Source organism: Quercus lobata, chromosome 8, assembly GCF_001633185.2.
Source record: "Quercus lobata isolate SW786 chromosome 8, ValleyOak3.0 Primary Assembly, whole genome shotgun sequence".
In the NCBI taxonomy this organism is placed as follows: Eukaryota; Viridiplantae; Streptophyta; class Magnoliopsida; order Fagales; family Fagaceae; genus Quercus; species Quercus lobata.
In genome coordinates, this window is record NC_044911.1 from 42,399,163 (window position 1) to 42,416,374 (window position 17,212).

The 17,212-nt window shown below is 33.6% G+C and overlaps 2 protein-coding genes across 2 annotated transcripts; both read right to left on the reverse strand.

Moving 5' to 3' along the window:
• Window positions 1-1,138: 1,138 nt before the first annotated feature.
• On the reverse strand, window positions 1,139-7,941 carry LOC115958072 (GDSL esterase/lipase 1-like). Its single transcript, XM_031076435.1, has 5 exons — window positions 7,686-7,941; window positions 6,755-6,876; window positions 2,192-2,416; window positions 1,834-2,085; window positions 1,139-1,381 (listed from the first exon to the last, which is right to left on the reverse strand). The coding sequence occupies exons 1-5, from the start codon at window positions 7,939-7,941 to the stop codon at window positions 1,139-1,141; spliced, it is 1,098 nt and encodes a 365-aa protein (XP_030932295.1).
• Window positions 7,942-11,378: 3,437 nt separating this feature from the next.
• Window positions 11,379-16,070, reverse strand: LOC115954816 (GDSL esterase/lipase 1-like). The gene is made up of 5 exons (XM_031072762.1): window positions 15,667-16,070; window positions 15,457-15,578; window positions 14,222-14,446; window positions 13,861-14,116; window positions 11,379-11,736 (listed from the first exon to the last, which is right to left on the reverse strand). Exons 1-5 carry the CDS (start codon window positions 15,923-15,925, stop codon window positions 11,498-11,500), a joined length of 1,101 nt encoding a protein of 366 aa, XP_030928622.1. The 5' UTR covers window positions 15,926-16,070; the 3' UTR covers window positions 11,379-11,497.
• Window positions 16,071-17,212: the final 1,142 nt, after the last annotated feature.

Consider the following 17,212-nt stretch of genomic DNA (forward strand, 5'->3'; position numbering starts at 1 on the left):
TCCACCCGAGGAGAAGAGGAGAAGAGATAAGAGACTTCTGGGAGATCCAATTGGGTAGGACTGGGTGTGGAGAGAGAATCGTAGAGGGTAGGGGAAGTTTCCAGGGAGAAGTAGCATACTACCTCTGCATTAAATGTCTGACAATAACTTTATCAGCTGCATTGATGAGGAAATGACCTGAACAGTGGAGTTCACAGTTAAGCAGCTCCTTCTACTATCTTTAGCAGAAGTTTAAGGAGACAGGCGTCATGATGAGAATTTGGGTAGGTGGAGATGAGGGGCCAGGATGTGAAGTGCTAAGAAATATATAAGGGAAGGGAACATCTTGATGAGGGGGATCTAGAAAAATGGTATAAAAAAGATGGGGATTAGAACAAGAAAATTGAGAGAAGAACGTGAACAGTGTATAATTTTATGTCTCACTAGCCTCCTCGGGCAAGCTTGTAATAAGCCATATATATACATAATCTATGATCCTTAGTCTTTTTCCCTTGTTTTTGTCCTCAAGCTAAGCCCTCCTTTTTGTTTGATCCACTTTTTTACAAATATATATTGATTTGGGCCTAGTTGAACTGCACAAACCTCACTATTCTAAGTGGGTTTAGGCTGTTTGTTTTTTGAGTCTTTACAGTACATATTGATTTTGTAAAAGAAATAAATTTTGATAACATCTCCATGGATGTTCTGCCAATAGCCTTTATGTTTTCACTTGATGTTGCACTTATTCATATTGATTTAATTAAAAAAAAACTTTGATGGAACATCTAGGTTAGTTAAAATATTTTGCTGAGGACATTTGCCATAAATGACAATAGCTAAGAGGATTCATAATGGTTTATCCATGATTGATAAGAAGATTGAAAATTGCTCAGGCGCAAACTTATGATTATGAGAAAATTACTAGTTTATAAAATGTGGACATATTTAACATATTAAATATGAAGACAATTATATGATATATGGTCAAGCATTAGAAAATGAAATACCAACACATTTCCCCTATTTTTGGCTCTGCAATAGAAATGCAAATATTATTAAAAAGGTATGGTTTACATCTACAAGTGACGGTGTCAACTCCAAAAACATAACAAGAAAGCTAGACATGCATATGATAATTAACTGGTCATAAGAGATCCAATTACGCTTGTTCAAATAGTTGATTCACATTGTAAGGGCCTGTGACATTTGGTTCTCCACTCCATATCAGCTCAGCTAATTGCCTGTTCGCTGCTTCAGTAGTATGGCCACCATCAAACCACACATATGCACCAGGATCACTGCATACCTTAAATGGTTCTTTTCCATTTCTCCCTCCTCCACAATTCATTGCCCTATATGGTCCACTGCCACAACATGCATCCTTACCATTCTCGAAGCCATAAAAACATAGGAAAAGAGTTACAACAAAGATAGAGGTAAGAGCAATGGTAGGGAGTAGGGACAACTTTGTTCACCATTTTTTTTTCCTTCTTAAAAGTTTTGATTGAAGCAATATCACTTTCACATAGCACCATTTTTACTATGTACTAACTACAACAAACTATTATGAACAGTTGTGAAAATTATTATGACAATAAATCTAAGAACACAACAATTTTCATAATTTTGTCACAACTGCTATAGTGGTATGTGTTATGCTTGGTGCTAATAAGAGTGATCTTAGTAGTGGGTTCATATGAAAGTAATATTGCTGGAATTACAATTTACCATGTCAATAATTGTAAAAAAGATAGTGAAAATTGTTGTGTTCCTGTCATTAATGTATTGTTATTGTAAAGGTAAATCCAACTTGTTTGAAGCATAATATGCAGATTGTGGTCACAGCCTACCATATTTTGGAGCGTTGTTCACTTTGTCTAGAAGCGCATTGTAATAGTCGAAGATTGAATACTTGAAACCTGGTAACTTGCTCTCTAACTTTTTAAGGGCGTTGGCTAGAGCTCTGTTGTGTAGTCTTGCAAGAGCTGAGGGTTCTTTAGCACACTTGCCACCAAGTTGGGGATTCATTGCTTTCATGGCTGGTAGGCAACCCAAAGGCCCTGCATTCTGAAATGCAATTTTCCTTTCTCCTAAACCATATAAGTCCTGAAAAAAAAAAGATTTTGAAATAAAAAATAGACGAACTTATTGAACACTGTCTTTGTACTAAAATTGTTCCTCAAATTAATTTTTTTCAAAGTGATTAACTTACTTTCAGCACACTAGTCAAGTTGGCTATGACAATCTCCACGTATTTTATTCTTTCAGACTGAGAAGCATTGGGGTACTGTGAGGAAAAGCTGAAGTAATCGTTGCCTCCAATGCTAAACAAGTACACAGCTTTCTTCACCACCTTCTTGGCTTTTACATCACCTAATTTCTGCCTTAGTGACTTCACTACAGCCTTAAAATAGCTTAGCTGCGCTGGGAGATTTATCTGGAGAGAAAAGGAAAATTAAGCTAATTAAGAGTAAAATGTCCTTGCATTACTATATTTTATCATTGATTCTTAAGCATGACTACCCACTTCCAAGAGCGCTTTTATTTCCGTGATTTTCAGTTGTAGCACAAAGTTTCCATCCAGCAAGTAGGCCAACCGCCAAATATATATATATATATATAAATATATATATATATATATATATAGAGAGAGAGAGAGAGAGAGAGAGAGAGAGAGAGAGAGAGAGAGAGATGTTATGTCCACAACATTTTCACAAAATTTTCACAACAAATCTTAAGTGACAGGTTATTATTGGATATTACCAGTAAAAAATAATTTAAGTAATTAAAACTAGTAATAACTTACTATATAAGATTTTATTGTTAAAGTGTTGTAGAAGTAACACTTTTCATATATATAAAAGAATAAAACATACATTTTAGAGACATATGTCAACTTATCAAGGCAAGGTAAAGATGAATTAAAAAATAGGAAAAGATGCACTAATGCCTTGTTGTTTCCCCTAAAACACCAAACCCCCTTGAGATTTTGAGTGTTATGCAGGACCACATATGATGTTGGTTTATGTGAAGATGCAGCTCTAAATACAGATATATGTTATCACATGAACAATTCATCGTTTATTTTAATGGATATTCAATAGTTTACAAATAAAACAAGTGTTTTAACAAGGGGTTTTGTGTACTTAAAAAGTACTTTTTTCTATTTAATTTTATGTTATTGATGTGACATCAATTACATTCATTATCATATTTATAAGCAGTTTATAGTACAATTAATAATGACTTTATTGAATAAGTATAATTGAACCTAAACTCATAGGCTTAACCTTTATAGTTAAGTAGTGTCCTAAATTAATTCTGTTAGGATCATATTATATTAGCATATTTTATGACAAAACACACTTTACTTGTAATTTGGTAGATCAAAGTGGGTTCAAGATTATCATTACAAGTAGTTTCATTGAAGACATGAAGATTACTCAAGAAAAGTTAAATCTGCAGGTCCTAATACCTATCTTGATACTTGTCGATCTATTGAGATTTAATGAAGCTCGATACCTATCTCGATACCTCTTGATCTATCGAGTTTATGGGATTTTTAATATAGCTTGCAATGTTTGAATTCTATTGGCTATTTGTTTATGGGTTTGTGTAAACCTAATACGTTTAGGAGAGAAAACCTTATTGGAATAGGAGAGCTCATTAAAATGCCCATTAAGCTCCTATATAAATAAGGAGGTAGAGAGAAAGAAAACCCTAATCCTAGAGAGCTAACCCTAGAAAGTTTCATAAGGTTTTCATTTTGAAACCCTAGCCTCCTCCTACAAAAGAAAGAGATCTTGTTGCGTTTCCTATGCGTCTTTGGGTTCTATAACCAAGCAAAGTCTCTAGCACTTAAAATTGAAGATTTTATTGGTGTTTCTATGTAAAGTTGTTGCAAATCAATTACAACAATCAAAGGGTTGTTGTACATGAGGAGTTAGTCATGTACTTGGAATCAAGCAAAGGAGTTAGTCACGTATTGGGATCCATGTAAAGGGAATAAGTCATTACAAGATCAAGTCCAATTGGGGATTAAAGTGAAGGTTCAATTGTAGGTTGGTACTTTAGTCCAAGTTAGTTGTAAGATTCATTGTATTTGTAACCGCTTGATTCTTGATTAGTGATTAATGGGAGTGGTGACTTGAAAATTACTTGGTGAGGTTTTGCCTTGTGAGAGATTTCCTCATTAGTCAACAAATTACCATGTCAAGTTATTTTCTGTTGCACTCTAGTTTATTTGGTTATTTGTTTGTGTCTTCACGATTTGCATGTAATTTAACTTAATTAATCAACTTGGATAATTGAATTAATTAACCGGGGTCAATTTATAACCCAGCAAATTCCTCCATTATAATTTCCCAAACAAACTTTGGGCATGTTTGATATATTGAATGATGATTGCAGTAGGAATTATAATCTTTATTACTGAAAATAAATAGTGTTGTAATGTATAACTAAACATTTTTTTGTTATGGCAACTAAACTTATTCATATATTTGGTTGTAAGTTGTAATATTAAGATAAGGCTAAATTACAACTACATTCTTAAAGTTTGGGGGTATTCGGATTTTACATTTTGAAATTTTAGAATTTGGATTTTATACCATGAAGTTCTATTTCGTTTGCATTAGTAACCCATACATCCATATTTTCTATTAAGTACCATATAAGTTTGTCATGTGTGTTTAGTTCATCTAATAAAATGATGCCAAGTTATTTTATTATGTCATGTCATTTTTAATTATTTCATTATTTAATTATTTCATTATTTAATTTTTTTTAGGCTACAAAAATGATGGGGCATCATTTTATTGGAAAAACTAAACACGCATGGCAAGTTTATGTGGCACTTAATGGAAAATATGGATGGAGGGGCTATTGATGCAAAAGGAATAAAATTTTATGGGATGAAATCCAAACTCTGAAAGACTGAAATTTTAGGGTGTAAAATCCAAACACCCTCAAACTTTTGGGGTATAGTTTGCACTTTACAATTAAGATAAAGTTTAAACTATCTTATTTATATAATTATCTTTCCTAAAAAAAGAATATTTATAATTTTTTTTAATAAAAAAAAGTATAAATGTTTTGTTTGTATGAAAAGTTTGTATATTTGGAAATATATTAAGAGTTGTGCTAGGACCACCAAATATTGCACAACTTTGTGCCACAACTCGCCATGTGGCGAGTTGTGACTGGTGAATGAGTGTTTGTAGGCCATGTGGGGATACATCTTCACTAGTCACAAATATTAACCTACTAAATAATAGTTATTATAACACTTTTAAAGAGGAATAATTATACTTAAGAATAAATGTTTATAAATAATGACTATTCCATGTAATAAAAACATTACCAAACTATAAAATAGCTAAACCATAGAAATAAAAATAACTATTATTACAATCCTTTTTTTTTAATATAAAAAAATATTAGGTTCTATACTTATGTAGTTTTGTTGGCTAACACGTGAACACAAACTTGTCTAAATATAGCTCATAAAGTCTATAGGATTGATTAGACAATGCTCAATATATTGGTATTTAGTGTGCAAGGACAGGAAAATAGTTGATTCAAGGAACCAGATTTTTAACAGTTTCGATTAATCGAAACTGAAGTTCGACCAATCGAAATTCGTGAATTAGATTAGTTTGCATATTTTAAAGCCTAGCTCATTGTCTAATCTACTAGGGTTTCATGCCATTTATTCTACACTATAAAAGAGACTCTATAGGACGAAATAAATAGAGAGAGAGAGAGAGAGAGAGAGAGAGAGGTGCTTCTTATGCCTCCTATTTTGTATATTGGGTTTCTGTACCAAAAACTCTTTCATATCTTATACCAGTGATATTCTTTGAATGAAATCAAGATCCAGTGTTGTGAAAGTTGTTGCCTCATTCTTATAATCAAAGGTGCTAAATGGGATTTTGAAGTGCGTGGATTGGAGGTTCACATTATTGCAGTTCATTGTAAAGGAAGTTTGTGGGATTCAGATCTCAATTTGGTAACTAAAGTTAGATTTACTATGAATAAGATTATTCTTGATTGTAAATCTCCATTTTATAGTGAAACTGTTACCTTGGGATTGATTAGATAAACTCCCCCAAGGTTTTTCCTTTGGAACAGTTTATTTCTTAAGGTTTTCTGGGTCAAATAAATTTTCTATTGTGCATAATATTGATGCTTGTTTGTTTAACCTAAAACTTTCATAATAAATCTAATTAACAACCTGGCCTTGAAATTGGTTAAACACAGTGTTTGATAGGGGTCTAAGTCTTTAAAAAAAAAAAAAAAAATTATTATGTTACAATGCCTTTTACAGTTTGTCAAACATGCCCTTTGGCATTTTTCAAAACAGAAGGAAAGTTACCTACATGGGTAAATACCATTTAATGCCATTTCCCCACTTATATGAAGTGGCATCATCATACATTCTTTGAATGTGAGTAATTATAGAATACTTTCGGAGTATCATAAATGCATATTCTCTCATTTTACATAATTGTGAATTCTACTAATTAAATTCATGATAAAATCCACAATTCTTTTGAGAATGAGGAGTGTATTTATGGTACTTTCAGAGTATTCCAATAATTCTCCTTTGAACATGCCCTTATTCTATTATAATATCTTTTACTTCCAATAATAAACATTACTATTCCTAATGTACCAAATGTGCCGTAAGTTCCATTGTTTTTTCTTGAACAAAAAAATGGGTGATGCTGACTCCACCCATGACTAATTCTTAAATGGAAAATGATCTACATACCGTTCCAGGGTGAGTTTGAACAAGAACACCTGCTCCAGCTGAAGCAAAGTTAGCCCCATAAGTGAAACGATGTGCAATTGGTTGTAGGTATGGTGGAAGTATAGGCAACATGGCAATCTGGGCTGCAACCATTGTAAGAGAAAAGTGTTAACAATTAAGTACAAAAACTAATCTGCATCATGTTATAGTAACATATATGATGTGTTGCTTACTGTAGGGACACGATAATTTAACGACCCAAGAATGACATTGGGCTCGTATGTAAAGGGCCCTAACAATATGATTTGTAGAGAAGTGGGCTTGAAGGGCAGGACCTTGGTCACCGGTCAGCAGTTTAGTCGTGATTTTTATGGGAGCTTTTACATGGGTGGACTTGGCTTGACTGGCTAAGCATTCCATTGGTATGGGTTGTAGGATTTAGGTCCTCGGATTACGTCCGAGGAGCATAGTATCCTTCCCTTTCTCCCTTTTGTAGGATTTTTATCCTTCTTCCGGGACCCCTTTTCCCTTGGCTCTCTCTCCCTTTTATACTAATGTTCACTTCCCTTTCAGTGTCCACGTGTAAGTTTCGCTTTCTGGGGTGCAGATAAGTTTCGCTTTCTGGGGTGCAGACCTGTCCTATCAATCCATACCTGGAGTGGTTGGAGGTGGTTGGAAAAGTTAAATAGCATGGTTTGGAGAATGGGCCTGTCAGATGCAGGGTTCTGTACTACAATGTTGGCAGCTTTCTCCCTTGTCCTGCCCCTGTACTGAGTTTGTCATTTTCTTCAGGCGTTTTGTGAGGTACTGAGCATAAGGTCGTCCTCGGCCGTATCCTTGGGCCTTTTTTGGGCTTTCATTATGCATCCTCGGCAATAGCTCTCCTCGGCTTAGACCTTGGGCCCTAATGTAGAGTGGGCCTGGGCCACGAATTCTCTGGCCCCACACTTACCAATAAAGTCTGGGACTAAACGGCCATCAGAGAGTCTCCCAGTGGAATGGTTGAAGTAGGTTTCTCCATATGGCCAAGAAATTGATCCACCTTCCACACTACTACCATTGAGGTACTGATTGTTGCCTGGATCAAAGAGTGAGTCCCCAAATACGAACAAGGTCTTATGTTCTCCATTTGGCTTGGACTGAACATGGCAGCTGATTAGGTTGAGAAGGCTCACAAACACACAAAAAAAGTAGCTTAGACTCGCCATTAGCTAATATGTCTCAGCTTTTATGCAAAGCCTCACTGTGTGGTGGATTCCTCTTAACACTCCCACCTTTTATATATCCAAAATTCTAGCACGGCGACAATGACTTCAATGCAGATTCTTTTTTTTCTTATTCTTTTTTGGGTAACCATTCACAATTAATGACATAATTTATTATGATTATAGCAACATTATTTTTACTTGAATACGTTATTAACATCACTTTTATTACATGACTATTTATAGTTTTTATTTCACAATTATTATTATTTATTTTTTTGGAGAAATTTTCACGATTAATTAATGGCATGATTTATCATGAACATTATCTTCATTTTTTTTTTTTGAGTAAAACATTATCTTCATTTGAATTCACTAATATATAACATAACTTTTATTATATGACCATTTATAGGTTTTTTTTTTTTCATAATTAATTAATGACATGATTTATTGTGAATATTATTTTCACTTGAATTTGCTATTAGCATCACTTTAGAACTATTAGTAGGCAACATGAAAACGAGTTTAACCTTAGGTGGATTTATTATAACTACCCATTTGTTTTTTTATAATTGTATACAATTTTTTTTAATAATAAAAATAAGCTTAATAATGACTTCAAGTGAAAACAAAATATTGCTATAATCCCAATAAAAGAGGTATGATAAAAATAATGTTAATAGTGAATTTAAGTAAAATAATGTTAATAGCAAATTTGTTATTAATATTATTCTGTCCACTTGAGATCACTTCCGTTATACTTCAGCAACACACTTCATCGTTTCTACCGGCAAAAGCACAAAAAATATAGCAAAAACAGATCAATAAAGATCTAAAAGTATATTTGTAAAAATTACGAAGTTATGGTTCAAGAATACTCTTCCTCTTCGTAAGAATGTTCTTGAGCTAATCAAATCCAGACAAAATTGTCATATTCACACATATCCCGAGAAAGAAGGAAAAGAGACTTGACCACCACCAGTCCAAACATGGAGAACGCTCTTCAAACACGTATTCAGTGGATAAGACAAATAAAAAATTATACTGAACATATTTGAATGTAGTTTACTGCTATTTCATTGGCTTACTAAAGAAATTAATACTGAACATATTTGAGTCAAGAAAAGTATGCGCATAAAATTCATAGTTTTTCCAATAATTTTAATGCATAATTTTTTTATATAAATATAAATTTATGCAAGGGAAATTTTAATGCATAATTTTTTTTTTTTTTTTTTTTTTTTTTATATATGAATATAAAAATATGCGAAGAATTATGTCTATACAGTTATGATGTGCTTACCAATTAAATTAAAATAAAATTATTCAGCAAAAATTTTTTTTTTTTGATATTCTTCATGACTATTATGTCATATTACCACCCAAATTCTTTACACATCAAGAGAAGGAAACAAAAATAGAGCACTAATTTTTGATAATGAAGCAATATTAAGGACAAAACTTTATTCGTGATTATTTTATATCTTGTTAAAGGTGGTAAGTTATAATTAAAATAACATCATTTTTATATGGATCCATCACTTGTACTACTTTTATTATCTATCAATTATAACATGTCATATCAACAGTCAGGATGCACGAACACTTCATTTAGGATACCGTACTCGTGTTATATTTGTCTCGTACACTAGTGTCATATTGGTGTCATACTTGCCATTTTATGTTATAATTTTTCAAAATTACTCGTGTCACTGTGTTGTAACTGTGTTTGTGTTCGTGCATCCTAGATCAGTAGTCGTGAAAAAATTTGTGTCTAAACTTTTTGGAAAAAAGAAGAAGACGAGTCTAAATATCAATGTAACTTTATGCTGCTTTCTCATTGCAGGACATTTCCCTGGAATTTATAGGAATAAAATAACCTTTTTCCTATTGTACATATTGATTCTGTAATAAAAAAAAAAAAAAAAAAAAAAAAATTGATAACATTTCCATAGATGTTCTGCCAATAGCCTTTATGTTTCACTTGATGTAGTACATGTTGATTATGTAAAAAAGGAAAAAGAAAAACTTTGATGGAACATCCAGCTTAGTTACAACATTTTATTGAGGACATTTGCTACAAATGACAATTGCCAAGGGGATTCATGATGGTTTGTCCATGATTTACAAGAAGATTGAAAATTGCTCAGGCATATAATTATGATTTTTAGAAAATCACTTGTTATTAAATGAAGATAAAGAAATTTATGTATATATGGTCAAGCATAAGAAAATGAAATACCAACAAATTCCTCCTTTTTTTTTTGCTCAGCAATAGAAATGCCTGTATTATTAAAAGGGAGCGATTTACATCTACAAGTGACCATGTTTCCTCCAAAAGGCCAAAACATCTCAAGAAAGATAGATATGATATTAATTGTTCATAAGAGTTATATTCAGCAAAATTATGCATGTCCAAATAGTTGTTGCACATTGTAATTTTTGGGACACGTATTTTTTTTTTTTTTGAGTGAGTTTTAACTTATGGCGTCCGCTTCTACTAGAGTTTCAACTTTTGGGACATGTATTAATTTATAACTAATTGATAAATAGTCAGTTGTATGGTCTCCCTTTATTTTTTTGTGTTGGACTTGGCTTAAGCTATCTAGTGTCTACTGTCACGCCTAATTGAGCTTTTTGTTTTTGGAATTCAATTAGTTCTAGCATCCATTTGGATTGATATTGGTTTAATTCACTTTATTTAGATGTTTTTAAAGAAGGGAACAAGGAAATGATTTGAGATTCACTTGACAAATCGAGATTCACTTGAGATTGATTGCAATCTTGACATCATTCGATTGATCGAGTCTCAAAATTTTTAAATTCTAGATTCAGGCACATGATCGACTTAAGCATTGGCATTTGTGCCATACATTTCTAAAGTATATAAGGGAACTCTAAGTGTGAAATGTGAATTAATTAAGCTTTTGAGGGAGAGAGTTGCATTAGATATGCACTTCGGTCTCAGGGTTTTTTGTCAAGTGAATATCTCCATCACCAACAACATTGAAGAATTAGAAGATTGGTGAAAGATTGAAGTTGCTACAACATATACAAATATATACATATACACATGAGAAATTTCAAGTAGGTACTTGAAATCACGGACTAGATTGTTCGTGTGAAGAGATCCATTGTGGAAGAGTTCTAGTGGAGGTAGCAAATTGGAATTAGGGTTAATTCTACTAGTACAACTTTGATTTCACTAGTGCATTCTTTCATTGAGAGTAGACTTTGAACCCTCAAGTGTTCTCCCTGTCAGAATTTCCCTCTGTAACCATATTGTTATTTTATTTGATTTTCAACACCTCAATTACTGCAATTTGCTATAAAATGTCAACATATTTATCATGTTAAAATAAAAAAAAGTTAAGTGAAATATGGTCAAGCATAAGAAATTGAAATACTAACAAATTTCTCCTTTTTTTTGGCTCTGCAATAGAAATGAGTATATTATTCAAATGGAGTGGTTTACATCTACAAGTGACGGTGTTACCTCCAAAAACATAACAAGAAAGCTAGATATGATTTTAACTGGTCACAAATAGATATACTATTATGCATGTCCAAATAGTTGTTGCACATTGTAAGGGCCTGTGACATTTGGTGCTCCACTCCAAATCAGCTCAGCTAACTGGCGGTTGGCTGTTTCAGTAGTATGGCCACCATCAAACCACACATACTCACTAGGATTACTGCATAAATCATATGGTTCTGTTCCATTTCTTCCTCCTCCACAATTCATTCCCCTATATGCCCCACTGCCACAGCATGCAGCTTTACCATTCTTGAAGCCTAAAAAGGCAAAGGAAAAAAGTTACAACAAAGATAAAGGTAGGAGCAATGTAAGGGACAACTTTTTTCCCAATTGTTTTCCCCCTTAACTTGTTAAGGTGCATATGATGATTGGAGCAACATCACTTTCACATTGTAGCATTTTTATTAAGTACCAATCACAATACACTATTTTGAATGGTTATGAAATTTTTTGTGTCCTTAGATTTATTATAATAAGAATAAGTTTAGGAACAATGATTTCACAATTTTTTCAGAACTGCTATAGTGGAATGTTATGATTGGTGTTAATAAAAATGATGTCCATAGTGAGTTCATATGAAAGTGATAGTTTGAATTACAATTTGCCACATCAATGATTGTAAAAAAGTGCTAGCAATATGGATCAGAGTAATATTGAAGATAAAGTTCCAAGTGAAGATAAAGATAAATCTCCAAGTAACAATAGATAGCAGATGGTTTAGTTTCAAATATGTTTGCCTTGGCTATATAGATATGGATAAGTTGTAAGTAGATAAGCTTGTTCTGTTTTCTATATAGCCTATAGTGTCAATCAACTATGTCAATTCCTTCATGCTCCAACTACAGTGCATCTAATAGCCAAGCGTGTCCTACACTATCTAAAGGGAACTGTTGATTATGGATTGCACTATACTAAGGCTCACTAAAATTGAATGGTTGTTGTGACTCAGATTGGGCTGGTAGTCCTGATGACAGAAAATCTACTACTGGTTATGCCATTTATGTTGGTCCTTGTCTTATATCTTGGACAGCTAAAAAGCAACCAGTTGTTGCACGTTCAAGGACTGAGGCTGAGTATGGTTCAATGGCATTTGCCATTGCTAAAATATATTGGATTAGAATGCTATTTAAGGAACTAAGAATTCCTATTTTTACAATGCCATGCTTATGGGTGGACAGCATTGGGGCACTGTCTCTATCCTCTAATCTTGTGTTCCATGCTAGAGCGAAGCACATTGAAGTGGATTATCATTTCATCAGAGAAAAAGTTTTTAATAAGGATATTGCTGCCCATTATATTTCTTCATATAACCAGCCAGCAGATATTTTTACCAAGGGCTTATCTTCTTCTCGATTTTTATCTTTGAGGATCAAGCTGATGGTTCATTCCCTCCCCATCAGCTTGCGGGGGACTGTTTGCAATATGGATCAGAGTAAAACAAATTCTATTGAAGATAAAGTTCCAAGTGAAGATAAAGATAAAGCTCCAAGTAACAATAGATAGCAGATGGTTTAGTTTCAAATATGATTGCCTTAGCTATATAGATATGGATAAGTTGTATAGTAGATAAGCTTGTTCTGTTTTCTATCGTGATCTCCTTTGCAAATATCTTGCTTGTAATTATATATAAATGAAATACACATAGAAAGTCTGGCTGTTGATTTGAGCCAGCTTCCGTTCACTCTATGTTAAACATCAAGCACCGTCTCTCTCTCTTTCTCTGGAAATCCCTAGATATCACTTTGTAGAGCCACAATTTGACTAGTGTTCTAGAAGTTGATTTGGACAAGAAATAAATAAGCTAGAGCGTATAAGATTGTAGAACTGAAGCTAAAGAGACAAAGAAAAAAGGATACTCTAGAAGCTGTCATGGGTTAGAAATTAAAAAATTAAAAAGCTATGGCCTAGGAACTACTAGAACTCTAGTGGCAGAAATTAAATGAAGCAAGAAGCTTCAATGTCAGTTACTTAACCGACCTCCAACTTATATAAATAGGGACTTTGGTTTCCACTTGTGATAAGTGAAGTGGTATGAGGTGAAGTGAGATGATGTGAAGCTAGTGAGGTGAAGTGTGTCAACACTGTAAAGTAAAGAAGTAGTTGTGTCATTGTGTTAGTAGCTAGGTGTATCGAAGTAAGGTGTAAGGTCAAGTGTGTGTGAATGTAAAAGTGCTGTGTGTGCACTGGTGCAATAATAGTGCTTGTAAAAAGTGTTGTAATTAAAGATAAAAGTGTATTTGTTCACGTATTTTACTCAACACACTACTCTTTCAAACTAAAAGATGGTGAAAATTTGTTGTCCCTAGCACTAATGCATGGTTGCTCTAAAGGTAAATCTAACAAGGCAGAAGCATGATATGCAGGTTGTGGTCACAGCCTACCATATTTTGAAGGGTTGTTCACTCTGTCTCCAAGCGCGTTGTAGTAATCAAAGATTGAATATTTGAATCCTGGTAACTTGCTCTCTAATTTTTTAAGCACATTGGCTAGAGCTCTGTTGTGTAGTCTTGCCAAAGCTGAGGGTTCTTCAGCACACCCACTACCAAGTTGGGGACTCCTTGCTTTCATGGCTGGTAGGCAACCCAAAGGCCCTGCATTCTGAAATGCAATTTTCCTTCCTCCTAAATCATATATTTCCTGAAAAAGAAAAATGTTAAAAATAAAAAACAGACCAACTTATTGAATACTGTCTTTGAAGTAAAATACTTCCAAAATATAATTTATTCACAGTGATTTTCTTACTTTGAGCACACCAGTCAAGTTGCCTATGACCATCCCCACGTATTGTCTTTGGTAGGACTGAGAAGCATTGGGGTTCTCCGAGTAAAAGCTGAAGTAATCGTTTCCTCCAATGCTAAACAAGTACACAGCTCTCATCAGCACCTTCTTGGCTTCTACATCGCCTAGTTTCTGCTTTAGTGACTTCACTACAGCCTTAAAATAGCTTAGCTGCGCTGGGAGATTTATCTGGAGAGAAAAGGACAATTATGCTATTAAGAGTAACATTTCCTTGCATTACTAACTATGTTTATCAGTGATTTTTCAGTAAAACTGCCCACTTCAAAGAGTGCTTTTATTTCCATGATTTTCAGATGTAGCACAAAGTTTCCATCCAGCTAGTAGGCCAAACCATCAAAGACAATAGGCTTTCCTTCAATTTTTTGATGTAAGAACAAAGCATACATTTTACAGACTAATGTGTCAACTTATCAACTACAACAAAAATGTAATTTAAAAATTGAGAAAAATAGACAAAATCCCCTGTTGTTTTCTCAATAACAAGGAGCCTCCTTGAGGTTTTGTGTGTAATACATAATCTCCAACGCTATTGTTTTATGTAAAAATGCAACTCTAAATTTAGACATGCCATCAAATGAGGAACTCATTGTTCATTTGAATGGATGTTTAACGGGTTTACAGATAAAAGAGGTGTTTTATTGATAAACCACATAGGAGGTTTTGTGTTCTTTTTCCTACATTATATTATGTTATTGATGAGGCACTAATTCTTTAGGATGTGCGGACACTTCATTTGAGATGCTGTACCTGTGTCGTAACAATGTCCTAATTGCTGTATCATGTTATAATTTTTCAAAAATTTCTCATGTAGTTGTATCGTACTCATACTCGTGCATCCTACATAATTGTATTCATTGTCATAATTGTAAGCCTTTTATACTAAAATTAGTAATGAATTTGTTGGTTATAACATAAATTGGACCCAAATTCATAAGTTAAGCTTTTGGATTATGTGCTATCCTATATTAATTCCTCCCATGGAATCTCACAAACAAACTTCAGCATTTTTCAAAACAGGAAAAAGGTCACAAACCCATTTAATGTCATTTCCCCACTTATCTTTAGCAGCATCATCAGACATGCTTTGAGCTTAGTTCTACTTTTTTTTTCTTGAACAAAAAAGGTGGGAAGCTGAATCCACCCATAACTAAGTCTTAAATAGAAAATGATCTACATACCGTTCCAGGGTGAGTTTGAACAAGAACACCTCCTCCAGCCGAAGCAAAGTTAGTCCCATCAGTGAAATGATGTGCAATTGGTTGTAAGTATGGAGGAAGTATAGGCAATTCGGCAAACTGGGCTGCAGCCATTGAAAGAAAAAAGTGTCACAATTTAAGTACACAAACCAATCTACATGTTATAGTGAGGCAATATGAAGTGTTAGTTACCAACAAAGTCAGGGACTATACGGCCATCAGAGAGTCTCCCAGTGGAATGGTTGAAGAAAGTTTCCCCATATGGCCATGAAATTGATCCACCTTCCACACTAGAATTGAGGTACTTGTTGTTGCCTGGATCAAAGAGTGAGTCCCCAAATACAAACAAGGTCTTATGTTCTCCCTCTGGCTTGGACTGAACATGGCAGCTGACTGGGTCATCATCAAGAAGGCTCACAAACACACAGAACAAGTAGCTTAGACTCACCATGAGCTAATATGTATCAGCTTTATGCGAAGCCTCACTGTTGGTCCTCCTGTATTGCTGGGTTCCCCTAAATCACTCCCACTTTTTATATATCCAAAATTCTAGTACTGCGACATTGACCTGAAAAAGATTCTTTTTTCTCTGTTCTTTTCTTTTCTCGGTAAGGGTGTATATGATGTTATGTTTTATATTATATTTATTAGTGTTTTTATAGTATAATACAAGGCTTTGAGTAATACAAAGCAACAATTACGGTATTCATTAAAAAAAAAAAAAAAAGTTAGAGGTAAAAGATATTTTATAAATTTTTTTACAAATTATTAATATGATAAATAATTATTAGTAAATAAAAAAATAATATTAATGATGAGTCTAAATAGAAATTAATATGAAATTAATTATATTAATATTTTGTAAAAAATATTACAAAATAGTTTGTATATATAATATTGTTTATAATTTTTTTATTTTGTGGAGCATTTTTTTTTGTTATGATTTATTCTAATGGTAGCTTTTTTATTTTTTATATAAAAAAATTCAGCATGCAATTATAAAGATTTTTTGTGTTTTCAAATTTATGAAATAAAATAATCGTTGCTTTGCACTTTGCAGTCATCCGCCCAATGTGATTGGTGGTCAGAAAGCATGTGAATAAATGGGGAGATTTATTGTTGTGGTCGCCATTGTAAGTAAAAGCTTAAAGTGCTCATTTGGTTCGGCTCTATTTGGGCCCAAAAACTACGTTCCCTAGCCCAAAATGTGATCAGTGGACCCGTTTCCCTTTTTTTTTTTGTTGGGGGGGGGGGGGGGGGGGGTTTGATTTTCTATTAGTAGTTGGTGCTGCTCATTTCTTCACATGTGTGGATTTTTGAAACAATAAAGAGATGAAAATAATTAGGGCAGTGGCGGGATGATCATGGAAACATTTGGCCATGGCTAGGGGCTTCGGTAAGTGAACAAGAAGGAAGTAAAACAAGAGAGATAACCTGTTGGGAATTGGGAAGAGATAAAAAGTTGAAAAAAGTGGAGAGTTATAAGAGCACTCACAGTAGTGGTGCTAAAAAGTTATATTGGTATATTTTAGCTCCTCACACACAAAAGACAAGCTCCAGCAGTGGAGCTATAGTTATAGTTTTTTAGTTGATTTGCTACAGTGCACATCTATAAATAGATGTGCACTGTAGCTGAGAGCTAAAAAAAAAAAAAAATTCTACCATTGATTAAAATAATAAAAAGACTTTCTCTCTCTTAGACTCTTAGTCACTCTGTGCCTCTCTCTCTCTCTCTCTC

Bases quoted from the DNA above. Each gene is read 5' to 3' on its own strand.
- LOC115958072 (XM_031076435.1), bottom strand. From the start codon at position 7,941: ATGGCGAGTCTAAGCTACTTTTTTTGTGTGTTTGTGAGCCTTCTCAAC. The intron at 2,417-6,754 runs GTATGTAGATCA...TTTTCTCTCCAG, and splicing joins TTCAAACTCACCCTGGAACG to ATAAATCTCCCAGCGCAGCT. The intron at 1,382-1,833 runs TATGGTAGGCTG...TTCCTATGTTTT, and splicing joins AAGTGAACAACGCTCCAAAA to TATGGCTTCGAGAATGGTAA.
- LOC115954816 (XM_031072762.1), bottom strand. From the start codon at position 15,925: ATGGTGAGTCTAAGCTACTTGTTCTGTGTGTTTGTGAGCCTTCTTGAT. The intron at 15,579-15,666 runs GTAACTAACACT...CAATGGCTGCAG, and splicing joins TATAGTCCCTGACTTTGTTG to CCCAGTTTGCCGAATTGCCT. The intron at 14,117-14,221 runs GTAAGAAAATCA...TTTCTTTTTCAG, and splicing joins ACTTGACTGGTGTGCTCAAA to GAAATATATGATTTAGGAGG.